We start from the raw sequence: 27881 nt of genomic DNA on the forward strand, positions 1-27881 counted from the left end.
TACATAATCATGGTTGGGTCAGAGATAATGTGGTTGGCCAGCCTCTAAAGGTTGTGATGGTAGGATGATTCAGAGAGGCTCTCAAATGTTGACCTACGACCTTTGAGCAGATTCTCTGATAGACTGGTGGAGCAGTTTTGATTTTAAAGAGGTGGACCTGTACCGTGTAGTATTACAGTACTGCAAAATACTCTAAAATCACAGATGTAAAAAATAAAACTTTATCTACTCTCTACTCTATTATTTGTTTTGTCTTTTTCAGATTCTATGTGGTCTTTCTAGAAGAGAAGGGTCTGTCAGGACACCCACGCATTTATAAGAAAGTACCTGCGTGATTTTCTCAGTAAGTGTTACAACAGGGACAGATATATTTACCCTGTTTCATCAGAATACTTGAGAATATATTGATTTGGTGAGCCTGTCCGAACTCTAGTCCGGAGCTGTTTGATTGGATCTCAGCAGGTTTGGTTATCTCCTGCCACCTTTTTCTTTTTCAGTATTCTCTATTTTACTGATCTGCAGTAGAACACCAATATATGAGCCACAAAGACAGAGAAGACGGCACATACAAGAGGGTACTGTGGTGAATGAAGTCATGTATTTATTTGACTACCCAATGCTCTCTCATTGCCTCCCATTTATTCCTAATGTGATACCTGCTCATTCTACAGCATTTAGGTCTGAAACTCTACCATAATGATGGAAAACCACTTTAGTTTGTGGACAAATTGAACTGTATTTATTGTTTAAACAGTGCTTTAAATATTTTACCTGCTATGGTATTGAAGGCTTCTTTTATTGAGCCTCTCTGACACGTTACACTCTGGCTTCAGGCTGAACCCACCTTGGTAGTCCCTCCCTCAGCTTCAATAAGAAGTCTCTGTTCTTCAGTAACAACAAGTTTTCTACTGCTGCTGATATAATGAAGTCACATGGCGTCCACTTACTCTGTCTCTGAAGGGCGGCCTTTAAAATATAAAGGTTCATCTCTAGACCGGTCACTCTTTATGGACACACAGCTGGGTCCAGGTCCAGGTCCAGGTCCAGGTCCAGGTCCAGGTCCAGGTCCAGGTCCAGGTCCAGGTCCAGGTCCAGGTCCAGGTCCAGGTCCATGCTGCTGCTCTGGGCTTCAACACAACACACACACAGAGTGTGAATAATGCCTGCTGAGCTCTGGAGGAGAGGACAGTCAGAGGTCTTCATCTCACCTCTGAGCTTTGGTGAGGCGTTCAGGGTCCCCACTCAGAGCGGGTTCAGTGTCCTCAGAGGGATTCATAGCAGAGCTCACACCTTCACACACACACAACCACCTGCTGGAGAACCAAACATTATCTCATCAGGACACAGAGCTCTCACACCTCCAAACTAAAACACTCATGAGACAGTTTCCATGTTGTTGGCTCTGTGAGCTGCAGCGTCTTAAAGACCCTCTCAATGCTCTGTGGTCTTCAGGACGGTTTGAAGACTTCAGGAACATCCTTCATGTGGATTATTCTTGGCCTTTCTGTGCAGATCACTTCTATTGGACGGACTCTGAAGAGCTCAGCAAGCCTTCAAATCTTCCTCTGTTTCAGAGGTTCATACATTTTAAACAGCCAACAGGAAACTGTGTTTGGAGTTCAGAGCAGAAGATTTGGAGGGTAAAAAATAAAGAGGAAGAAAATAAATGTACTGATTTTTTTTTTTTAAACGAACGATAAATTGATGTTCTGTATTATTTTAGGTCCTTTAATAAAGGAGAACACTAGTAGTTTGTGATTGGACAGAGAATAATCTGCTTATTGTCCTGATTCAGTGGTGAGGACCAATCAGAGCAGAGGAAGCTCCACCAGATGGAGCTGATGCAGGATTTCACTGCTGCACCTTGACTCAGGTGTTGTACTTCAGTTCAGCTTTTAGGTAAGCATTTAAGCATAGCAGTGGGAACATGTTTCAAATGGGGGGTGCTGTGGGGATGACACCAGGGCCGGTTTTGACCAATTTGCTGCCCTATTGGCAAGATTTTAGCTGGCAATGAAAAACCTCTACAAAAGACACTACAAACAGAGAAACATATTGACATGGTGGACAGCTTATATAAAAAGGCTTCAAATGTATACTATTTAGTATTGCATGAACATTGAACATGTTTTAACTGGGGGGTGGACTTCACATCCTCTAGGGGGGTCCGGGGGTGCCCCCCCGGGAAGATTGTTTTTAACATTTTAAAGTAAAATGCTTCAATCTGGTGCACTTTGAGCGCCCAATTACTAGAGACTGATCTAGGGAATACAACTCTAAACACCCATATGAAAAAGATCGGTTTGCATTTTAATAATCAAATAAGTATGTGAACATAACCGATAACCTACCATAGCCAATAACAAATAAATGTAGGATAACTTATTTTATTTTTGTGGTTCATTTATATCTCATCAGTTAACATTTATTTATTTATGCATATTTTTAAATCTCTCCAGTTTTAAACGATATTTTTGGTTTACTGTCCTATAGTATACATTGGAATGATTTCAAACCTGTTTTTATTTATCCTAATAATTATAAAGGAGTGCCTTAGAAATATGTTTTTACATAAATTGTGATCAAAACGTTTGAGACCCACTGTGATAATTTAGACTAAAGTGAACTATCTAAACACTCAGAGTCCTTTGCCTCACTGAGCCTCTCAGTCTGACAGGACAGAACTCTCCCTCCACATTATTGAAGAAAGAGCTTCTTATATCCGTTAGCAGAAGCTAACAACATTCCCCGCCGGTACAGGTGCACCCCCTCTCTCTATCTATCTCTCTCTCACGCTGGCTGTGAGCTGCGGGCGCCTGATAAGCCAACATACCCCACTTTCATCACTTAAAGCGCCCATCATACGGGGCAAATGGAAAATGTAACCGGGGTGAAAAGGGTGTTATCTTTACTTAATTATGAATGTTGTTACGTCAAGGCTGAAAATTCCTTTTATTTTATTTTATTTATTATATTTGTATTTAATCTTGTGGAAGTGCAGATCCCCTGTCCTCCACCAGGGGGTGCTGCAGCACCCTCAGCACCCCTACTTCCCACGGCCCTGCATTTAAGTGATAACTTACGTTAAGAACATGTTGTGTAAACGTTTCAGATCTAGATTAATAACACTAAATATAATCACCAAATTGTCCTGCCTTAACTATATATTAAAATATGATTCCTTGGTGAAAATCACGAGGCACAATGCACTGTATATGACCTTTATTTAAAAAAGAAAAAGCTCCTCCTTTACCAGCTGTTACATTAAAGTGAACAGACGGATTAATTAATTATTATTATTAAATAATGTGAAACATATTATTATAAACTGGTGCAGAATGAGTAGTTTTGCACTTTAAGTATATTTTGATGTTTAAACTTGTACTTTAGTGAAGTGTTGAATAGAGGACCTGAAACAGATTATTATCACACTGTGGTTTCACTAATGTTTCTGAAAGTAAAGATCTGAGTCCTTTGTCCTCCTCTGTGAGAAACCAGAAACCAGCTGCAGTTCCTCAGAGTGACCACTGGAGGCCCTCCTCCTCCTCCTCCTCCTCCTCCTCCTCCTCCTCCTCCTCCTCCTCCTCCTCCAACACCTTTAGCTTTTATTTTTGGCCCATATTTGAGCTTCCCGACTGAATTGAACACACCTTTTCTTTTCGTTTGTTGACGTGTTTGGACTTGAGTTATTTTTTTTTACAGCAAAGACTAAGAAACAAAATGGCTTCCGTCCTGCTCAGCAGGTGTTTAACACAGAACACCTGAAGAGAAGACTACAACAGAGAAAGAGTCCCTCACAGTTTCATCAGAAACTAAACCTTAATGTGCTCTGTGAAAACAGAAAACTTAGAAATATGTTAAAAGTCTGTCAGCAAAAGTAGTGAAACAGTTCCCGTTGAATGACAGTTTATAGAATATATTCTAATGCCATCAGATACAGATATTGCCTGTAAGTACATGTTGTAACTTTACAGTCTATTACAAGTACACTTCTTCATTATCAGGACACATGTAACAAGGTGAGAATACTGCATTAAGACGTTTGAGTTTCACTGTTTAGACTTTAGATCAGAGTTCCTGAGGGGGGGCCAGGAGGGCGTGTTGATCGACCAATGAAACGCAGCCAGTCTCTCAGGTGTTTCAGGAGCAAAGGCCCAGGTGAGCTCTCTGATGGCTGCTGGGTCCTAGTGCCCTACCGTTTCCTCCCCCTCCACATCAGTAGCCCTCCTGACAGACTGACCCCCATCAGCCTGAACTCCTCTTCCTCCTCACAGGGAACTCTTTAAACTAACCTGAACTCTCTCTCTCTGCTCGCACAGCTCGGAGGCCATCTTGTTTCCCAGCTTTAAACAATCACACGTTCATCAACTCAAGCGTTTCTGCGACCACAACAATCAACAACATCAACCAATCACAGCTCTACTTACTGAACTGTTAGCCGTGAGATTCATCAGTAGCAGCCTCGTCTGAGCTTCATCAACTTCAGCGTCCATCAGACGAAGTGAAGTGAAGGCGCTTCCTATCCTGTGTGTGTGTGTGTGTGTGTGTGTGTGTGTGTGTGTGTGTGTGTGTGTGTGTGTGTGTGTGTGTGTGTGTGTGTGTGTGTGTGTCCTCACCTCACTATGACAGAATACAGTCAGACTGGTTAGACTGAGTCTCAGTCTGTGCTGCGTTCACAGGATCAGATGTGTTTGTGAATAGAATTTGTGGGAAGGGATCTTTAGTCAGGAAAAAAAAAGAATGCGACTGACTTAATGAAAAGAGAATTAATGTTTAAATGTTTTGCACTTTGAATATTGAACTTTGAGGTACAACCTTAGTTTCATACCTCAGCCTGGTTCCTACCTCGTGTTGTGTTAGTACAGAGTTATGTCGGCACATGTTTATATGTTATATGTTTGCACAATGACTTCTTTCACTTTTGGTACTTTAAGTATATTTAGATTATTATACTTAATAAAGACCATTCAAGAAGCATGTTTTTTCTCATGTTTTTGAAAATATAATGTAGAGATGAAAGCTGCAGCTGCTACTAGTGTGGACTGAATGGGCGGCAGCAAAGCGTTATGGAAATGCCAGTATTCTGTCTGTGGTTCTATATGGGTTGTGGCAATCATTTTGACAAATAATAGCTCGCAGCAACGTATTGAAAAAATAACTATAAACTATAAATTAGTTCATTTTTGAAATCATGAACTTTAGTTCAACATTTTGAATTATCAACTATGAGCTGAACTAGTTCATTTTCAAATGTGTGAACTGTGAACTGAACTAGTTCATGTAGAAAGTGAACTTTCCCAACACTGCTCTCAATGCTCTGTGGTCTTCAGGACGGTTTGAAGACTTCAGGAATATCCTTCATGTGGATTATTCTTGGCCTTTCTGTGCAGATCACTTCTATTGGACGGACTGTGAAGTAGTGATGGCAGTTTGACACTGAAGCTTCGAACGGAGCTTCAACCTTGGACTTCCAATTCCATAGAAGCAGTGCTTCGAAGCTTGCTTCAAATCACGTGACATGTGACGTCCGAAGCAGCAACTGCTTCAAATCACGTGACATGTGACGTCCGAACCAGCAACTGCTTCATTTCCTGAATGAATCAACTCACTGGTTCGCCGTCCAATCAGGTGATTCAATGCACTGCCTCGTCTCGATTCTGACAGGTGACAGTTTCAAATGTGAGCGCTTCAACACTTTATAACCGCTCTAAACAATGCGCAATGTATGGGTTGTTGTCGGAGTTTGCATTGTTGCTGTTGAGTTGTTGTTGGCATTGCATTGGATCATTATAGCAACCCACGAAGAAAAACAGATCGTTCTGGCTCGTGAAACACTTCGAAATGTGGAGAAGTTGTGAACAAAAAGACAATCAGTAATATAAAAACACTTCGATGGTCTAAATAATTGATAGCCCAGTGGATAGAGCTGGCGGCTAGGATGTGGCGATATCCTCTGCGCAGCTGGTTCAAAGCTCGGAATAGTTTAACTTTTAATTTTAATACTTTAATAACTGATAAAGGGCCGTCTCCGCCCAAATAAATGTCAAGCACTCTCGAGTCTCTTCTCAATAACCCAATACACACTATTATCAATCTTTAATTGCAAATAGAACATGATATTCAGTCTTAGTGTGTGTGTGTATCGAATATTTTTCAAGGCAAAGATGCGTTAAACCCACTGCAGCCTTGCACTTCGCCAGGAGAGGTCGCTGTAACTGAAGCTTCGAGAAATGAACCTAGTTCCGACACAATTGTCCAAGTGGTTCGACGCTTCATTCAAAGCTTCATTTTGCCATCACTACTAGAAAGGATCTGTCTTGTGTAAATATGACGTCACGTTCTCGTTGTAACTCTCGTTGTAATCGGAGCGGCTCGGAAACACATCTTCAGCAGTAACATGATGCAACATACACATTAATGCAGCAGCAATATTAATAGAGAAACATCAGACTTAATAGTAAAACACTGCAAGGGAACATTTTATTGCACCAGGAGCTATCTTGGGACTTTTACTGCGACAACGTTGACTTGCCTGTGAATAAAAAATAAACCAGTGTTGGTGATCTACAGTGTTGTCATTCTTCTTTGAACACCAACAAGACCGCTAACATCCTATTTCAACAATCACACTCCCTGTCATTGACATAATTAATAGATAGTTTAGCTTCTCACCATCATTTGCGGTGGCCAACTGATGTTAACGATCGTAACTGAAAGGCTGCCTGCCAAACGTAAACATTCAGCCACGTGACATTCAGCCAAACTCTCCCGAGAGTTTTACACAAGACGGATCCTTTCTAGCCACAGGAGATGCGAGCGGAGGAGTGGAGGAGGGGAACCGAGGACAAACACCATGTAAACACCAGTCTTTAGTACATTAGAAGTTTATTATGTTACTGCCAACGTTAGGCAGAGGTTAAGATCTGTACAGTGGTTCCACTTCATGGGGGAGCAGACGTGTCCCCTATCCTTTTCTGTAGTTCTGGCCAGAGAGATTTTATTTGTATTCAGAGTCCAGTATGTGTTCGTCTCCCTGGCTCAGGGTTTGAGCTCTCATTCACACAGCAGCACTGGTTATGGGCTGCACTGTTTCTACTATATTCTATTTTATTTACTTGTACTGTTGTATCTGTGTTATTGTGTAGCTCTGATGGAGCAGCCTGTGACCTCAGATCTTCGTTGTCATAACTACACGGTAGCTATGCACACGTGACAATGAAAGCCTTGAATCTTGAATCTGCGCTAACCACTGAGCCACAAACTGGTTTCTGTCTCTTTCTGAAAGCAGCAGACAGAAAAGCTTTGTACACGACTGAGTGGCCAAAACACAACACATCTTTATTTTGAATGTATTTTATTATAATGATTGGTTTTTAAATAATATTTTGTAAAGTTTTTATGTAATGTTTTATCATATTTATTTATATTTTTGTCTTTTACACTTTAAAACGAAAAAAAAACACTTTAATATTTGTTTGAAAGTCTTTCTATTTAAATGTATTTAATTTGTATTTGTATCACTGTCTTGTTTTATTTATTTTTAATTGTTTTAATTTGAGTGTTTATTATTATTTTTTATTTTTGTATTAATATTTCTTACTATTATAATTGTGATTATTTTTTTATAGTATTTCTATTTCCTTTTTATTATTATTATTATTATTATAATTATTATTATTTATTTATTCGTCCTACGGTTAAACTAAATCTCTCGCCAAAAGAAACTGCAAACACAACAGAAAGACGTGTTGTTGTTCAAACTAAGTGAAAGCTCAGAGAGCGCTCCAGAGGTTTTCTTTTCTTTAAATCTTATTTATTTTTCTGTATTTCCATGTGTTTGATTTCTATCTGTATTTGTGTGTGAAGTGATGTTTGTTGTACTTTCCTGAATCACAGTGAAGATATTGAATCTGAAGCAAAAGCATATTTTCAGAATCAGAATTCCTTTATTTGTCCGAAAAGTGGAAATCTACATTATTACATCAAAAGATGTATAGTGCAGATAAAGTGAAAAGAGTAGACTGTATATTCAAATATAACAAAGCAGGAAGACATTATTAATAATAAAGAAGAACAATAAGTAAAAACACATAACAAGTACACCACGGTTAAAAACAAATAGATGGAAATATATGTTTTAAACAACGTTGGTCTAACATCAGCTGTGATCCTGAACAGACTGAACTCTCTGGGCAGCAGGGAGGAAGTCTCTGGAACAGGAGGAGACTCTTCCTCCTACAGAGGAACCAGAGACACTGAGGAATCAGAGCTGAACCAGAACCCAGCATAGAGAGGTACAGTGAATGTGGTTCTGATGGTGTGGAGGTGGATCAGTGTGTCAGAGGAGACTCTGTAGAAGGAGAGAGAGCCAGCAGGATGATCCAGATACACTGCTACTCTACCAGAGGAGGAGGAGGAGGAGGAGGAGGAGGAGGAGGAGGAGGAGGAGGGGGAGGTGTGTGTTACTGTGTTATTGTGATAGACAGAGTAACGACCACCAGAGCAGATCAGACTCCAGGACTGATCATTCCTTCCAAACAAACATTCCTCTCTCTCTCCTCTCCTGCTGATTCCTCTGTAAGTCACTGATATATAAACCCTTCCTCTCCACTCGACCTCCCAGTAATAGAGACCAGTCAGAGCTTCTCTACACATCAGCTGACACCAGGGGTCAAACCTCTCTGGATGATCAGGATATGGCTGCTCCTCCTCCACATATGTCACCTTCCTGTTGTCCTCAGACAGTTTGAGGTTCCTGTGTGCTGTGTTTGTGTCGAGTGAGAGTTCACAGGAATCTGAGGAGAGGAACAGCAGCAGTTATTCATCTATCAGCTGTTCATTTGTTGACACTTTGATGATGAAGGTTACATTTGAAGATGGTGGCTGCTTTGTTTTCATGAATCAAATTAAACCACACTCACACTTCCTCAGACCGGGTCTCAACCATCGGACTCCAGCAGGCTCCATCCTGAAAGAAGGGGGGGGGGGGGGTCAGAGCAGCATGGAGACATGGACATCACTCTCAAACTCAGAGCTTTGTTATTCTCCACAGATGAAGCTACATGTTCACGATATCATTTTAGATCAGTCGATAAATCAAGTTCATTAACTTCAATTATTATTTATCAGAGAATAAATAGTTTATGTTTATAGTACTTATATTAATAATAATTATTGATATTCTTACTCTTAATGTTTATATAAACCTACCATTACAATGATAGACTGTTAATGTATTGTGTGGGCAAACTTAAAAAATCTGCAGGGGATCAAATACTTATTTCCTTCACTGTATATGTTTATAATACCTGAGAGTGTCCAGTCTCCAGAGAGGATCCTCCAGTCCAGCAGACAGCAGCTTCTCTCCTGAGTCTCCTGGATGATTGTAGCTCAGGTCCAGCTCTCTCAGATGGGAGGGGTTGGATCTCAGAGCTGAAGCCAGAGAAACACAGCCTTCCTCTGAGACCAGACAGCCTGACAGCCTGAACACACACACACACACACACACACACACACACACACACACACACACACACACACACACACACACACACACACACACACACACACACACACACACACACACACACACACACACACACACACACACACACACACACACACACACACACACACACACACACACACACACACACACACACAAGAGTGAGTCAAAAAAAACAAAAACACATGTTATTGAAGCAGATGCAACAAAAGGTTATGAGTGTATCCATCATTAATGTACATCGCAATTTAACTGGCTATAAGTTTAACATGTTGATGAACCCTGACCTGAGAGTCTCCAGAGCACAGAGAGGACTCTCCAGTCCAGCAGACAGCAGCTTCACTCCTGAATCCTGCAGGTCGTTGTTACTCAGGTCCAGCTCTCTCAGACTAGAGGACTGGGAGCTGAGGACTGAGGACAGAGCTTCACAGCTTCTCTCTGACAGCTTACAGCCACTCAGTCTGATAAAGAAAGTACAAACAATATTTTAAAAAGATGAGCATAATATTTACTTCATGATATATGAATGTTTCTGTACTCACAGAGCCTTCCTGGAGGCTTTGACCACTGGCAGCAGCCTCAGAAGAGCCTCCTCTGAAGCAGAGTATTTCTTCAGGTCAAACACGTCCAGATCTTCTTCTGATGACAGTAAGATGAAGACCAGAGCTGACCACTGAGCAGGAGACAGATTATCTGAGGAGAGACTTCCTGATCTCAGGGACTGTTGGATCTGCTCCACCAGAGAACCATCATTCAGTTCATTCAGACAGTGGAACAGGTTGATGCTTCTCTCTGGAGACAGATCCTCATCCATCTTCTTCTTGATGTACTGGACTGTTTTCTTGTTGGTCTTTGAGCTACTTCCTGTTTCTGTCAGTAGACCACGTAGGAGTTTCTGATTGGTCTGCAGTGAAAGACCCAGGAGGAACCGGAGGAACAAGTCCAGGTGTCCGTTTGGACTCTGTAAGGCCTGGTCCACAGCACTCTGGTAGAGATGTGTGAGTTCAGGTTTGGGTCTGAAGACTTCAGGCAGCCTGGAGGTTGTTGGTTCTTCTGACAGCAGGTTGACTCCAGAGGTGATGAAGGTCAGATGGACATGAAGAGCAGCCAGAAACTCCTGAACGCTCAGATGGACGAAGCAGAACACCTTGTCCCTCTGGTACAGTCCTCTCTCCTCTCTAAAGACCTGTGTGAACACTCCTGAGTACACTGAGGCTGCTCTGATATCGATGCCACAATCTGTCAGGTCGGACTCATAGAAGATCAGGTTGCCTTTCTGCAGCTGCTCAAAAGCCAGTTTCCCCAGAGACTCCATCATCTTCCTGCTCTCTGGACTCCAGTGTGGATCTGTCTCAGCTCCTCCATCATACTTGATGTTCTTCACTTTGGACTGAACCACCAGGAAGTGAATGTACATCTCAGTCAGGGTCTTGGGCAGCTCTCCTCCCTCTCTGGTTTTCAACACCTCCTCCAGAACTGAAGCAGAGATCCAGCAGAAGACTGGGATGTGGCACATGATGTGGAGGCTTCGTGAGGTCTTGATGTGGGAGATGATGGTGCCGGCCTGCTCCTGATCTCTGAATCTCTTCCTGAAGTACTCGTCCTTCTGTGGGTCAGTGAACCCTCGGACCTCTGTCACCATGTCCACACACTCAGGAGGGATCTGATTGGCTGCTGCAGGTCGTGTGGTTATCCAGAGGCGAGCAGAGGGAAGCAGCTTCCCCCTGATGAGGTTTGTCAGCAGCACATCCACTGAGGTGGACTCTGTGACATCAGTCAGGATCTCAGTGTTGAGGAAGTCCAGAGGAAGTCGACACTCATCCAGACCGTCAAAGATGAACACAACCTGGAACTGATCAAACCTGCAGATTCCTGCGTCTCTGGTTTCAGAGAAGAAGTGATGAACAAGTTCCACCAAGCTGTACTTGTTCTCTCTCACCACATTCAGCTCTCTGAAGGTGAATGGAAATATGAACTGGATGTCCTGGTTGGCTTTGCCTTCAGCCCAGTCCAGAGTGAACTTCTGTGTTAAGACTGTTTTCCCAATGCCAGCCACGCCCTTTGTCAGCACTGCTCTGATTGGTGCATCTCTTCCAGGGGAGGCTTTAAAGAGGTCTTCTTGTCTGATGGTTGTTTCTGGTCTGCCTGGTTTCCTGGATGCTGTTTCAATCTGTCTGACCTCATGTTCAGCATTGACCTCTGCAGACCCCCCCTCTGTGATGTAGAGCTCTGTGTAGATCTGGTTCAGAAGAGTTGGGTTTCCTGCTTTAGCAATGCCCTCAAACACACACTGGAACCTCTTCTGCAGGTTAGACTTAAGTTCACGCTGACACGCTCCAGAACGACTTCCTGAATGAACACACAACAAATCAGATCAATGAGTCAGATACATCCTTAAAGAATGAGGATCTGAATATACTTTGTTCCATCTCTTGAGACTTTAGTCAACATTTGTCCAGCTTGTTAAATCTTTATAGAAACCCTCTCACTGCTCTGCAGACGGTCAGCCAGCTCCTCCTGCTCCATGCTCCTCAGGAAGTGCAGTGTGATGTTCAGAAATGCCTCTCTGCTGCTCCTCCTCTGCTCTTCATCCTCACCATCCAGCACCTCCTCATCCTCCCTCTGACTCTCTAAGCATTCTGGGTAATCTGAACTCAGAGCCTCCTGGATCTTCTTCAGCTCGTTCTTCACAAAAGTGATGATGTTGTCCTCCAGCAGCTGGAACAAAATACATGAACAAACAATCAAACTAAAGGCACCAAACATCAGATCCATGTTGGACAGACTGACCATCCACTGATCTACAAAGTGCATCATGGAGTTGACTGTGAGCAGAACAGATGTGAAGTAGCTGTAGTTCATGTACAGACCATAAATGTGGAGTCCAGCTGTGTCTGATGCTGCTGGGCAGACTGACCTCTGGGAACCTCTGAGCTCTGCTGGTCCTCTCTGTGAGGAATCATGAAGAAACAACTCACATTATCTCTGATATGCTTCAGTGGTGCTGGAAATGTGGATCAGGTGCATGTGTGAGCAACAGGAGAAAGGTTAGATCACTGGATTTGTCTGGGCCTCGCACGGAGTACCAACTTTAGCAGCTGTAGAAGTTATTGCCAATTTTTATTTTAAACTAAAACCTCAAAATAACATTTTATAGACACATGAATTGGTACAAAGGTTAAAGGGCAGTGATATCACTCATCCTTGACTATCAGCAACACTAAATACTAAGAAGGGCCACGCACCAAAATGAAAGTAATCAGTGACTGTAATCTTTGATTAAGGTTTAACAATTACATTTAATTTGATCAAGAGCTCTTTAATTGTTCAATAGAGCACCAAGTGAAGAGCAAAACACTACACAGCACAGTGCATGACATTAAGGATTTTGGGAGATGGCCCTGTGGGACATCTAAGCTAATTTACAGATGGCCCTGAGCCCAATAGAGATTGCCCTGAAAAATGCGCGCTGACGAAATGGCACGAAGGGTTTGGGGGGCCTCCCCCTAGAACATTTAGATTTTTGCAGGTCTTAGATCTATGCTGTCTGGTGCATTCTCTCGACTGAATTATAAGATGAACCAGCACACTATTATATTGTACAATTTCAATTTTATTCTTCATTTCACTTGTTTGTTTGCTCTTGTTTGTGTTTGCTCTCTTGCATGTCCTGCATAGCTTTAACAAATACTTAAGTTTTTGGTCAAGACACTTTCCATCTGATGAAGGCAAATGCCTTCCCAGATGTAAAAAAGTAGAAAACATTACATTCAGTTGTAACTGCCAAAACAAACATTATTTACACTATTATGGCATCTGTTAAAGATGTTTGTAATGTTATCTACTGTAAGTTGGTCGAACGAATGCTTCCTCATCCGGAAGCTGACCGAGCAGACCCGAGCAGCAGTCCAGAGGAGCCGAGCGCATCCGCGAAGCACACAAAATGGCGACGTCAGAGTTCCCGTTAGCCGGCAAATCTAAATCTCTCCGGTCAAAATAATTTCCCTTTACAATACCGCTTCAGTTGCGCCACTTATGTGACAGACAAGAATAGTCCATTCTAATGTCTAACACTTAATGTGGAGAAAGAGATGTCCTGTATGGGTTGATTGTGCGTTGATCTGTTGCTAATGCCTCGGGGTTCCGGTGGGCATGTAAACAAATGCATAATGCTGCGCTATACTTTGTGGCCTCACCCAGTTGCATAGCGACACTTATTGTTTAGGTCACGGTGTCTTTTAATAAGCAGGTAGTCATATCATTAGCTAAAACTAGCTAGATCTGATCAATATGGACATAACACGAGTGAAGTCTAATCTGACGGGAGAGAGAGATCAGCTGCTGCTGACGAGTCGACACGCAGCTCTGCATGATCACATGCAGCGGTGAGCGGAACAAAACACACACTTCAGGTTAGAATATCACTCGTAGCTATTTTAATTACCTCACAAACTACCTAAACTAGTTACAGATATGTTTAGTTTTACTGTCGGGTCACTCATTACTGGATCCGCGAGCTGCATGATACTGGCATAATAGATTGCCCGATCGGGCAACCAGCAGGTGAGGCTTCATTGCCCGAGCTAAATACTAGATGGCCCCGGGCCATCGGGCAGTCCTTAATGTCGAGCCCTGCAGCAATTACACATTTTAGAAATGAGAAGCAAAAACTGCTGCAAATACAGGGAAACATTGACCTCCGACTGACGAGGAGCAATGGGAAACACTCAGGTATGTATTCACACAGAGCTGATCATAAGCTGGAGTAGACGTCCACACAGTTGAGTTTCCCTCCCTTTGGACGCAAGCTGCAGGATTACAAAACTCCAGCTTGACTTAAGAAGGAAAGAAATATAACTCAGATGAGAAACACTGAAGGTAAACATGACCCTTATTTCTTTATTTAAAGAAACCTTCATCAGATTCAGAAACAGGTTTATTGCCAAGTTGGTGTTTATGGTGCTTAAAGCTTTCAAACCTGATACGCCTTATAAATGATCAAAGCTGCTTTTATTAGAAAGGAACCAGAGAAGTGTCTCACCAAGAAAATTCAACAGAGCCACACTTTCTTAGCTGGGTCAATACAACCTGAAAGCAGAGCAGCAGGTACCATGAAGGGGGTTATCAACTTTCAATCCCCACCTTTGACCAACAGAGTGTCGTCCATCTTTGAAGCGCATAGGTCTGTCCATAGACCAGTCACTCTTCATGGACACACAGCTGGGTTCAGGTTCCTCCAGCCTCCTCCTGAAACATGAGAAACAAACAGTTAGGAATCTGGACCGTCACAATGGTCCTAAATACTATTCATATTAGAATGTGTTTCATAAACAGGGGCCATGCTTATAAATACATGAATCTCAAAGAAGGGATGAGTTATGCCAGATTAAGATCATTTCTATCTGCAGTCCTTAGACAGGTACGCACATAATGGTCATCGAACACTTAAAACATCTCCTAGTCTCCATCACACTAACACTTAGTCAGATCAGAGCTCAGAGCACCATATAACAACATGATAATACTTTATGATCAGATCAAGTCTGACATGCTTCTGGCATCACAGCAGCTCCTTTAGCAACGTCAACGAGGACAAACATCAAGACAAGAAACAAGGAAACAGATATTTACCATAACAACACAGTCACTGAAGACACCATGTTCATCTGACCTGGGATTTCACTCATTACATAATCATGGTTGGGGTCAGAGATAATGTGGTTGACCAGCCTCTAAAGGTTGTGATGGTAGGATGATTCAGAGAGGCTCTCAAATGTTGACCTACGACCTTTGAGCAGATTCTCTGATAGACTGGTGGAGCAGTTTTGATTTTAAAGAGGTGGACCTGTACCGTGTAGTATTACAGTACTGCAAAATACTCTAAAATCACAGATGTAAAAAATAAAACTTTATCTACTCTCTACTCTATTATTTGTTTTGTCTTTTTCAGATTCTATGTGGTCTTTCTAGAAGAGAAGGGTCTGTCAGGACACCCACGTATTTATAAGAAAGTACCTGCGTGATTTTCTCAGTAAGTGTTACAACAGGGACAGATATATTTACCCTGTTTCATCAGAATACTTGAGAATATATTGATTTGGTGAGCCTGTCCGAACTCTAGTCCGGAGCTGTTTGATTGGATCTCAGCAGGTTTGGTTATCTCCTGCCACCTTTTTCTTTTTCAGTATTCTCTATTTTACTGATCTGCAGTAGAACACCAATATATGAGCCACAAAGACAGAGAAGACGGCACATACAAGAGGGTACTGTGGTGAATGAAGTCATGTATTTATTTGACTACCCAATGCTCTCTCATTGCCTCCCATTTATTCCTAATGTGATACCTGCTCATTCTACAGCATTTAGGTCTGAAACTCTACCATAATGATGGAAAACCACTTTAGTTTGTGGACAAACTAAACAGTATTTATTGTTTAAACAGTGCTTTAACTATTTTACCTGCTATGGTATAGAAGACTTCTTTTATTGAGCCTCTCTGACACGTTACACTCTGGCTTCAGGCTGAACACACCTTGGTAGTCCCTCCCTCAGCTTCAATAAGAGGTCTCTGTTCTTCAGTAACAACAAGTTTTCTACTGCTGCTGATATAATGAAGTCACATGACGTCCACTTACTCTGTCTCTGAAGGGCGGCCTTTAAAATATATTGGTGCAGCTATAGACTGGTCACTCTTTATGGACACACAGCTGGGTCCAGGTCCAGGTCCAGGTCCAGGTCCAGGTCCAGGTCCAGGTCCAGGTCCAGGTCCAGGTCCAGGTCCAGGTCCAGGTCCAGGTCCAGGTCCAGGTCCATGTCCAGGTCCATGCTGCTGCTCTGGGCTTCAACACAACACACACACACAGAGTGTGAATAATGCCTGCTGAGCTCTGGAGGAGAGGACAGTCAGAGGTCTTCATCTCACCTCTGAGCTTTGGTGAGGCGTTCAGGGTCCCCACTCAGAGCGGGTTCAGTGTCCTCACAGGGATTCATAGCAGAGCTCACACCTTCACACACACACAACCACCTGCTGGAGAACCACACATTATCTCATCAGGACACAGAGCTCTCACACCTCCAAACTAAACACACTCATGAGACAGTTTCCATGTTGTTGGCTCTGTGAGCTGCAGCGTCTTAAAGACCCTCTCAATGCTCTGTGGTCTTCAGGACGGTTTGAAGACTTCAGGAACATCCTTCATGTGGATTATTCTTGGCCTTTCTGTGCAGATCACTTCTATTGGACGGACTCTGAAGAGCTCAGCAAGCCTTCAAATCTATTTATTTTATTTTATTTATTATATTTGTATTTAATCTTGTGGAAGTGCAGATCCCCTGTCCTCCACCAGGGGGTACTGCAGCACCCTCAGCACCCCTACTTCCCACGGCCCTGCATTGAAGTGATAACTTACGTTAAGAACATGTTGTGTAAACGTTTCAGATCTAGATTAATAACACTAAATATAATCACCAAATTGTCCTGCCTTAACTATATATTAAAATATGATTCCTTGGTGAAAATCACGAGGCACAATGTACTGTATATGACCTTTATTTAAAAAAGAAAAAGCTCTTCCTTTACCAGCTGTTACATTAAAGTGAACAGACGGATTCATTCATTATTATCATTAAATAATGTGAAACATATTATTATGAACTGGTGCAGAATGAGTACTTTCGCACTTTAAGTATATTTTGATGTTTAAACTTGTACTTTATTGAAGTGTTGAATAGAGGACCTGAAACAGATTATTATCACACTGTGGTTTCACTAATGTTTCTGAAACTAAAGATCTGAGTCCTTCGTCCTCCTCTGTGAGAAACAAGAAACCAGCTGCAGTTCCTCAGAGTGACCACTGGAGGTCCTCCTCCTCCTCCTCCTCCTCCTCGCCCTCCTCCTCCTCCTCCTCCTCCTCCTCTTCCTCCTCCTCCCCCTCCTCCAACACCTTTAGCTTTTATTTTTGGCCCATATATGAGCTTCCCGACTGAATTGAACACACCTTTTCTTTTCGTTTGTTGACGTGTTTGGACTTGAGTTATTTTTTTTTACAGTGAAGACTAAGAAACAAAATGGCTTCCGTCCTGCTCAGCTGGTGTTTAACACAGAACACCTGAAGAGAAGACTACAACAGAGAAAGAGTCCCTCACAGTTTCATCAGAAACTAAAACCTTAATGTGCTCTGTGAAAACAGAAAACTTAGAAATAAGTTAAAAGACTGTCAGCAAAAGTAGTGAAACAGTTCCCGTTGAATGACAGTTTATAGAATATATTCTAATGCCATCAGATACAGATATTGCCTGCAGTGGCGTCAATTCAGCCAAAGCTAAGGTATGGCAAGGTTACTAGTCACATGACTTAACTACAGTATCAATCAATATACATGCCCAGCAAATAATCATAACAAAAGTGACAAGTCTGCTATGTAGCTTTTCTGTGTGGTTAGGAAAATTTGAACTTTTTCAAATGCAGCCTCACTCACATCCCGCTAGCGCAAGTAACTATGGACACAAACACTTAACTACGCACGTCAATCAATCAATTCAGTCAAATGCGCCGTTACGCATCCGTTTTCAGCACCATGGATAGCAAGCGGCAGGGTTAGACAGCAGTAATAGCCTTTCTGACACAATTTCACTCTTTCTGTTTACTTCATTCACTATGTAATTGCAACAATATCACGTGAACATACCAGGTAAACTGCTGTAAACTGTTAAAGTCCAAATATAAAGAGGAGAGGGAGGGAGGGAGGGAGGGAGAGAGGAGAGGGAGGGAGGGAGAAGAAAAGAGAAAGAGAAATCATATTAATAAGATGTTTGGGTATCTTACTTTGAGATGAACTTTATTAATTATTCCACAAGTGGATAACGGTGGGTCCTCAAAGCAGCAAAGTTATTGACGAGTTCATCTGCGTCCAGGGATTTTACGACAGCAGGCTCAACAGCCATCAACATGAGGTTTGTGAGCCTGTCATCGCTCATGGTGGTCCGCAGGTAAGTCTTGACTCTTTTTAAAACGGAAAAGAATCTTTCGTTGGATGCAGTGGAGACAGGAATTGTTGCTGCGATCTTGAATAGCTTGATGACCTCTGAAAAAGCGACAGACATGGTCTTCAGTCGTGTCAAAGCCAGCATTATGTTTTTCTCCTCCTCCACGTCCTCCTTCATCTCAAGTTCAAGGAAAGCTTTTGCTGTGTGACACTGGGAACTGAGAAGGGTGGTGTCGATCAGTTCATCATAGAGTTGTGCAAACTGTTCCATTTTAACTACATCCATGAAATGGGGAGATGAACAATCAAATGCCTGGATAGCATTTAGTAGCTCATCATTATCTGTAAATCGGCGATCTAACTCAGAGATGAAGCGGTCCAGTGTTTCAAAGTATAGTCTTTTTTCTTGGTCATCTCCTGTTTGTCTCTGGCCACTGGATGATCCGACAATAAACCCTGCCAAGGCTTTGGACACACTCCGTGCTCTTGCTGGTCGCAGAGGGGCAGTGTCGCTGCTTGGGAGGCCGAGCTCTGTGGAAAATGCCTTGGCTCTGCTCAGTGTGTCCTGGTACTCTTTATCTGACCTCATCTTTTCCAGCTGGGCCTTAGTACTCCGTATGAGGTTGGAAGCCATCGTGATTGCAATGTCTTTTGTCTGAAGCTGTTCAGACAGTCCATAAGTGAGATTTAAGATTTTTTCTAGGACATGAAGACGCACAACAAAAGTGATTGTCAGCATATTTGTCCGAAGTCCAGCAGCTTCAGTTGAACCCTCTGCATGAGCGTCAATAGTGGCATCTAACACAGCTAGTATAGCCTCGTAGCGCAGTTTTATCTTCTGTAGAGCCCTATACCAATACAGCCACTGAGTGGGACAGGTGCGCTCCAAGTGCAGTATTTTGTTGTGTCCCAACTTCTTTTGAGCCTCAATGAAAAGCATGTGTCTGGTATTGCTATTTGCAATACAAGTATATAGTGTTTGAACAACACCAAAAAACTCTGCCATCTCTGGTATTTCAGTTATCGAGCTCACAAGCACAAGATTTAGTCTATGTGCATGACAGTGTATATACGCTGCATGCGGCACTTTTTCACGTATTAAAGCCTGCACTCCACGCACATTACCCCGCATAACACTTGCACCATCGTAGCATTGTGCAACACACAGCTGAATATCTAAACTCGATAATTCCTTTATTATTTTCTGGGCCAGGGATTCAGCTGTCAGGTCCTTCATGTGATAGGTTCCAATGGCTCTTTCCTTTATAATCCCGTCATGTACATAACGGATCAAAATGGCCAGCTGCTCCTTCTTAGACAGGTCTTTCGTTTCATCCACTAACACTGAAAAGTACCGTGCTTCTCCTACTTCATTTATGATTATACTTCTGATATTTTCCCCAATAACTCTCACCATATCATGCTGGGCTTCTGGGGAAGAATAGTGCGCATACCTGCGTTCCTGTTTGCTTTTCACGTTCCTGTCATCTGTTGCAATAACGTCCAAAAGTTCAAGGAAATTTCCTTTATTTTCATCCTCATCTCTCTCGTTGTGGCCACGGAGAGGGAGGGCCTGTCTTCCCAGAAATGACGTGATTTTGAACAAGGATTTGACGTGAGCCCGGTTCTCCTGCACCTCATCTGTCCTGTTTGCGTCAATCCGACTTGCGATGGATTCCTTATGTCCGCTGATCACAGCCTTAAAGTTAGACCACGCTAATGCAGCACAATTGTGTCTACTGCTCCCTTGATGATCCCGGAGATTTTTTTTCATGTTCTTCCAACATGTGTATCCAGTGTCTATGAACACACGCAGTCCATGCCTGTCACCTGTTAAAGTTGAGGCTCCTCCAAAATGACGGCATGCAAAGCAATAAACTGCATCTTCTTGCGCAGAATATTCAACCCAGTCATATTCCTGATACACACTGACATTAAAGCGTCTTCCATTTCTAGTTGGGAAGTGGGTCAAACGAGGACGCCTGAGTCCGTCTGTTTTACATCCACTAATATCCTTCTTCTCTGCTCCAGTTGACCCAGAGGCTGCTACTGCTGCTGCACCCGGGCCTTGACCTTCCTTATCGCTGTCCACGTCTGATCCAGCTCTTTCAATCTGAGAAATTGGTGGGGACTCAGACTCGGATTCAATTCGAGAAGTCGGTGTGGACGAGTTCTCAGCCTCCATGCATGTAGTCTCCGTCTCCCTGTTAGCATCTGCATCCCCGGCGCAGGTGCTGGAGTGGCTAACAGCCTCGTTAACAGCTTGAATCCCACCTTCACTACCTGGTCCTTCTCCCTCTGCTGCTGGGGCAACATTGGAGCCATCACCTTCACCTGCCTTTTTTTTGATAAAAAAAGATTCTAAAGTTCTTTGCTTTCTTTTCATTTTAGTTAATTAGCTTAGCCGAAAAATAAAAAAAACCGCGATAACATGACCCGCTCTGACCTCCGGCGGCTTCTCGTCAGGAGATACCACATTTCAAGATAGGGAGGGGGGATACGTTACGATAAGTATTGGGAAAGATAATATCTAGACTAGAGAAATCGATTGTGTTGTTCTGATTTTCATTTGTATTTAATTTATATGTATTAAATAATAGAATAATCAATACAAATTGACACAGAGTAATTCCATAAATTTATTTTTTTAAAACGAACATTTACATTTTCCCCTGGAGCCAAGGTGTGGCAGCTGCCATACCTTGCCATACCCAATTGACGCCTCTGATTGCCTGTAAGTACATGTTGTAACTTTACAGACTAGTACAAGTACACTTCTTCATTATCAGGACACATGTAACAAGGTGAGAATACTGCATTAAGACGTTTGAGTTTCACTGTTTAGACTTTAGATCAGAGTTCCTGAGGGGGGGCCAGGAGGGCGTGTTGATCGACCAATGAAACGCAGCCAGAGTCTCTCAGGTGTTTCAGGAGCAAAGGCCCAGGTGAGCTCTCTGATGGCTGCTGGGTCCTAGTGCCCTACCGTTTCCTCCCCCTCCACATCAGTAGCCCTCCTGACAGACTGACCCCCATCAGCCTGAACTCCTCTTCCTCCTCACAGGGAACTCTTTAAACTAACCTGCGCTCTCTCTCTGCTCGCACAGCTCGGAGGCCATCTTGTTTCCCAGCTTTAAACAATCACACGTTCATCAACTCAAGCGTTTCTGCGACCACAACAATCAACAACATCAATCAATCACAGCTCTACTTACTGAACTGTTAGCCGTGAGATTCATCAGTAGCAGCCTCGTCTGAGCTTCATCAACTTCAGCGTCCATCAGACGAAGTGAAGTGAAGGCGCTTCCTATCCTGTGTGTATGTGTGTGTGTGTGTGTGTGTGTGTGTGTGTGTGTGTGTGTGTGTGTGTGTGTGTGTGTGTGTGTGTGTGCGTGTGTGTGTGTCCTCACCTCACTTTTTACAGTTAGCAGTCAGACTGGTTGGACTGAGTCTCAGTCTGTGCTGCGTTCACAGGATCAAATGTTTTTGTGAATAGAATTATTGGGAAGGGATCTTTAACAGAGTTTCCTGCTATACTAACCTGCAGTGCGTTTGATCAAAACAGGAAGTCATTACTTTTTTGCAATTTTGCAGAATAATGTCCGATTGAACTCTTTGCAGCCTCTGTTGTGTAGAGTTCTGCTTCCTGGACACAGCTTGAATAACTATATTCATTAAAACAACACAAAGTGATCTCTTCACTGCTCTTTGGTGATCTGGTTTTTCCTTTGTAGAGTAACCGCAGCTGTCAGATAAGTGTAGTCCAGTAAAAAGTACAATATGTACCTCTGAGATGAGTACAGGTATCTCACTCACATTTCTGGTGTAACATCCTCTCGACCGCCCTTCCAACGTGTGTTATCTCCACCATCTCACCCACATTTCCGTTCCTATTGCCTCACACCAAAGTTCATTTTGTCATGCTGGGGATTGTCAACTTTCGGACTCTTAGACATCCATTGACCCCTTGAGCCACGCCATCCGGACAGATTCCAGTCAAATTTTACCGGGTGGGGTTTTTCGTAAATTAGGGTGACGGAATGCTCCGGTTTTGGGACAAAATTAACATGGGATCACTCCGGTCATTGTACGTACTTCGTCTCACTGGAATATTAACAGTCAGATTGAATACAACATCGACCCCATTTCTCCGGTCAATGACGGGAGAGTTTTGAAAGTGACAAAACACTGTTCCACACATTTAAAAACACTTAAACAATTAAACAATGTTTACCCAGGATTCAGGCACCTTCCCTGGCTTGTCAAATACGGTGATGCGCCCTGGAGCTATCAGACTATTTAAAACATGTATACCCAGGATTCAATCACTTTTCCTGGCTTGTAAAGTGCTGTGGAGCAGCCTGTTCTCTGGGTAAACTCTCTTTGCATTGGAATCACTATTTCTGCTATCACTATCACCACTTTTCCCCGCCTTTCAAAGACTTATTCCTGGGTAGGAAAGCCATGTGCTGCATGGTGCTCTGTGGGTCTCTGTGAGTCTCAGACCCTGCTAACAGCAGAGACCCTGCTGCCAGTACTATGAACAGATTGATCAGTTTCTAACAATACTTTAGCCCACATCAGAGCCCTCCCAGATAGCAAAAAGTAATTTAATCAACATTGAGATATTGCCACGCTGAAGGCTGCAATCAACATTGATGTCGGACATTGAAAATAAACTAAAATCAACAAACAAAAAAAGAGCCCATTATTTATTCAGTTTCTTTATTCAGATTCAATGATATGAACATCTTGTAACATCTTTTGTCCACAAGCACGAAAAACATTCTCTCTTGAACGTCCCATGTCATGCTTTCCTGGTTCTTACCCGTCCCCTTGTGTGTTATGAAGCTTTTTCTGCATGTTAACGGTCTGCAGAGTCACAAACCCTCAAAGTACACCCTGTAGGGAGTAAAACTCTAACACAGAGAAGACCTGTCTATGCTGCCCCAGAACGCCTCAGTGGACATTTCTCTTTTTCCATTGTTTACTTCCTGAGTAAAGTGACGTAACGGATTTCCACACACACACACAGCCTGGCTGTGAGAGTGTGTGTGCTCAGGCTGAGTTCCTCTGTGTCTCGCAGACCCCATGCCATCATCAGTTTTTGTTTAAAGCAGCTTTGCTAGACGTTGATAACATGCATTCTTCACATGCTGAAGATATGGATTTGAAAAAATGCACGTTTTGCAACATAGCACACGTTAAGGACATTTATTGACATAATAAACATCTAGCAAAGCTGTTTTAAACAGAAAATGATGATGGCCTTTTGAACACAGATTCTGAGGATCGTTTCTGCTTCTGCTTTTATCCATCAGGTCAAAATAGGATTCACACACCTGACATCATTGTGACAAATTAGGCCTCAGCCTCTTCAGCACATCACAATCAAAGAATTTAAAAAATAAACAAATATAACAATTACAATCCAGTGCCTCTTGTCAACTGGCAACTCACAATTCCACACATTTCAATTTCACAGGCAAATGGGACTTCATGCTTAAAATGACTGCATGTGCATGCATGTACATACATTGAAGTTTTACCTGATCACTAACAATGAACTTGAACAGTAGAAATACTGGATATGCCCCTCTTTTGAACTGGCAACTTACACATCCACACATTCTTTGATTCCCTATTTCAGAAGAGAACTTATATGCTTAAAATGAAATGAATGCTGTGAGGTTTTACCTGAGCACTAACCACAATGCACTAGAACAGGCGAAACATAGATTAAAGTCATATCTGGCTTCCCCATTAACATTCACAGCAAAAGCTTTGTTTTCCGAGACCTTATGCGCTGCGAGCATCGAGAGCCAAGCTCGTAAAAGATCGTCTGAATGGCTTCAAAGGTATACCTCTTCTCCTTTGGATAATCCATGTTCATTGCATAAAGTAGGCCGAAGAGGAAAGGCAGTAGAGAGGTCTGGCAGGTCATGCAGTACAATGGTCCCTTCCCACACAACAGCCACGTCTCGCACATTTGGTGATATGGCGGCATCATCATCTTCAATGACGGTGAAGATGGCCACAGACACACCTCTCAGCAATCGTTCTTCATGGTCAGTGTCCTGAGGAAAAGTAAAATATGCATGAATGAGTGCTATGGAAAACTAAACGGCAAAATACATATCCACTGATTCTAGCTTTAGCACCAAGCTACTGAGTCTTACCATTCAGCTTGTGGAAGTTATAATTGCAACTCAACAGCACGGCGGCTATCACCCACCAACCTTGTTGTGCCGAGTTCTATAGAAGTATTTTCTGATAAAGAACACCAGACAACAATGGCCAGATGTATCGGGTTGGCTGTTGCTCAAACAGCGCTGATATTTATTTTAAATTTTGGGTGAACTCATCGCGCTCGAGTTCATGAGGTGAAAACATCTCTGGGCTCAAAATAAATCTTACACAAAGTGTATTATGCATAAATGATTAGCGTAAGCTATGAAGTCATAAAATGTTTAAGCTACATTAAGCAATATTACTTGTATTGTGTTAATAAGTTTATTTCCTACAGTTAGTATTACTTACCAAACACTCCAGAAGAAACTTGGTTGTGTCATCTCGGCAGGCCTCTCAGTGCTGCTGTCTTTCGGTGAGACACAATGTCGGATGTCTAAGGAGTACCCAGTGGAAACACACAAACATATCAATTAGTTTAGTGCCGTAGTGAATTTATACAAAATCCGACGTTCTGTATAGTAATGAGGAGGATAAAGAACAGCTCAGATCCCAGTAGCATGCTTCAGTAAAAGACTGGCAAAACAAAACAAAACAAAAACTGCAATCCTGCGGACAATTCTACTTTTACAAATTAAAAATACTGTTATAGTTCTCAAATTGCACCAACTAAGAACACCAAGCAATGACTTTTAACATCCATTTTTACTGAAGCCTTTCCATCAAAGCGTTTTCACTCCTACAAATGTTAGACGAAGGGCATTTCATATTTTCAAACAGGGGATAGGGCTTTGGTGGACCCGGCTCCGGCCATTCTCCCCTCAACTTTTGCATGCTCTTAGATTGAGGCACTTCACTCACTTTTTCATCAAGTTTTTCCAAGAGGTCTTCCATCTTCTGTCCAAAAGCTCCCTTCCTAGCCCGGTACAGTTTCAGCAGGCAAGGCACATGTTTGTCAAAGGCTGCCCCGAAGGTCCCCAGGAGGTCTTTGCTGGTGATCCGGTGAAATTCTTCAGATATCTGAAAAACAAAATAATAAAACAATGTAATTTGATTGTAACCACAATGTCATGTTTTTTCTGTGCAGCAAATTCCTGGGTAGCTGTCTTGTTCAAAGTCTGCACCATCTTAAGGGGATAGATAGTTTGGATGTTTTGAATTGAAAAAAAAACTGGTATTACAATTTTGGGGACTGATTGGAAAGTGGGGCGTATTGTGTTGGAGGGGCCTGGAGTGGAGTGGTAGGGCAGGGTATAGTATAGTTTGCCAATTGACTGACATACACAGTCAGTGTGAATACAGGGCCAGTTCGCACCTTTTCCGTGACAAAGGCGACAATGTTTTAGAAGAGTCTCTTGATTGGAGCTTGCAAATCTGCAAAATCTGCACTGCATGTGATCCAGCCCTGAAATACAAGAGAAACATATAGGACATTCAGTTCAGTCAGCACTCGCAGAGATATCATTTTTGAAACTTTTAATTTGTTAGTTTTCATCCTTCCTCATATACTTAGTCGGACTTAACGAAAAAACGATTTAAAACTCAGTTAATGGGGTTAATTTTTAAATTGCTTCAGTTTATCATCGTAACAGATCAAAACGTTTGGATTCATTTTACAATAAATCAATAAATGGTATTCTTCTACAAACAAAAAACAAAAAAATGAACACATTTAAACAAACCACTAATAGTATATTAACTACGTTATTCAAAATTAACATTCACTTTAGATAATAACACCGGTATAATAAACAGAGGGCTCTCTTTTCCTCTCTCTCTCTCTCCCTCTCCTGACAGCCCGTCAGTATCTCATGCAGCTCGCTACTCCAGTAACGAGTGACCCGACAGTGAAGAATAAACAAATGTATAACTAGTTTAGCTAGTTCCAGAGGTAGATAAAATAGCTAAGTGTGTTTGGTCTAACTTGAAACGTGTGCTTTGCTCCGCTCATCGGTCCGTTACAGCGGCTGAGCTTCAGGTGATCACGGAGCTGCGTGACCTAATCAATAAGTGTTGCTTGGCAACGGGGTGTGGCTGCAAAGTATATATTTTTTCTCTCAAGTTTTAGATGTTTTTTTACCCTCAACCAAACAACAAGACCTGTAACACAACAATGTCAGAGTCACCGGCGGCCGGCTACCCCAATAAACAGACGTTACTAACCGCTTAACAACAATGCCCCCCATTCCATGTATAGTCACACATACACACAAGTTCTTTATAAAACGTACGAACACGGCCTCTCAGCGAAAATGTATAACACATACATTTCCGCCATGGTCTACATGCGCTTGTACGTCGCCGCCATGTTTCAATGGTTAACCGTATTCAACCCAACATCGGACAAGGCTGCCGCTGGCCTGTAAAAATACATGTCAAGGCTAAGTTTCAACACAGCAGCAACGTTGTCTTATCCCAATCAATGCTGTGTGTAAAGTTATAGCGTTATACGTCTAGCTCGGTTTACTATAACACCGGTCGTTTCACCATCAAAATGCATTATAAACGCCTTCAGGTGCTTGAACATAAATTCGACGCCATCTGTAGCTAAGCTAGCAAAGCTAACTGTGGTGGGTCAACCCAGTCTCATGGCATTTTGTGTTATAGTCACAAAATGTAATCCATTGATTCGTGTTCACCAACACAATTATCAAGTAAGGGTTACGATCCACCCGCTGTGAAATGAACTTAACTTCCATATTTGCCGTACACTTGTGTTTACGGAAGTTGAGATGTTTCTCGGTTCTGATTGGTTGTTCCTCGTCACATGACGAGCGGTGCGCTCTGCTGCAGTGCACGTCTCCATTGAAACCAATGGAAATGAGATCCCAACGCTGATGTGCATGGCTCCGTACAAAGTTGTACTCATTGCATTAGTATAGGCAACTGTAGCTTTTTACACTGGAGGCGCCCATCTCGGCCGAAGTCGGTTCATATTAACCTAAAGGTACATAATTAAATGGTAAATGTCGCCTTTAAGGAGCAGAACATTTTTGTTTTATTTGTTTGTGAATAATGAAATAATTTCAAATCAGTTTTTCTGTGATAGGTAATTGGTGTGGAGAAGATTGACCTCAGCCTTGCTTTGAACATTGTTCCAAAGGCTCTGTAGTAAATGGTGAGTATTCAAATGTTTTCTGTGATTTACTTGAGTAACTTAAACTTCATCTTTAACTAATTGAAAACTGATATTAGTCTGACGATTT

General features: G+C 42.4%; 1 protein-coding gene, 1 long non-coding RNA gene and 1 pseudogene across 3 annotated transcripts in view; all 3 read right to left on the bottom strand.

Annotated features, from left to right (window-relative positions):
* Nucleotides 1-7960: 7960 nt before the first annotated feature.
* Nucleotides 7961-27881, bottom strand: part of LOC307044213 (uncharacterized protein) — a 305770-nt gene continuing 285849 nt past the window's right edge. Inside the window, exons 17-19 of the mRNA XM_079689294.1 lie at nucleotides 9309-9482; nucleotides 8922-8968; nucleotides 7961-8795 (exon numbers count right to left, since the gene is read on the bottom strand). Of these exons, the coding sequence (XP_079545420.1) occupies nucleotides 8236-8795; nucleotides 8922-8968; nucleotides 9309-9482 (781 nt within the window). The 3' untranslated portion in view covers nucleotides 7961-8235. The remainder of the gene's footprint in view (nucleotides 8796-8921; nucleotides 8969-9308; nucleotides 9483-27881) is intronic.
* On the bottom strand, nucleotides 10923-16495 carry LOC307042892 (NLR family CARD domain-containing protein 3-like; annotated as a pseudogene). Its single transcript has 5 exons — nucleotides 16428-16495; nucleotides 14648-14752; nucleotides 12376-12454; nucleotides 12133-12223; nucleotides 10923-11854 (listed from the first exon to the last, which is right to left on the bottom strand). The product of its transcript is annotated as an NLR family CARD domain-containing protein 3-like (transcript).
* LOC307044283 lies at nucleotides 25026-26136 on the bottom strand. Its single transcript, XR_013809591.1, has 3 exons — nucleotides 25991-26136; nucleotides 25537-25695; nucleotides 25026-25111 (listed from the first exon to the last, which is right to left on the bottom strand). It is a non-coding gene; the product is annotated as an uncharacterized lncRNA (long non-coding RNA).

This window comes from Notothenia rossii (assembly GCF_949606895.1).
Source record: "Notothenia rossii genome assembly, chromosome: 6".
Lineage (NCBI taxonomy): Eukaryota > Metazoa > Chordata > Actinopteri > Perciformes > Nototheniidae > Notothenia > Notothenia rossii.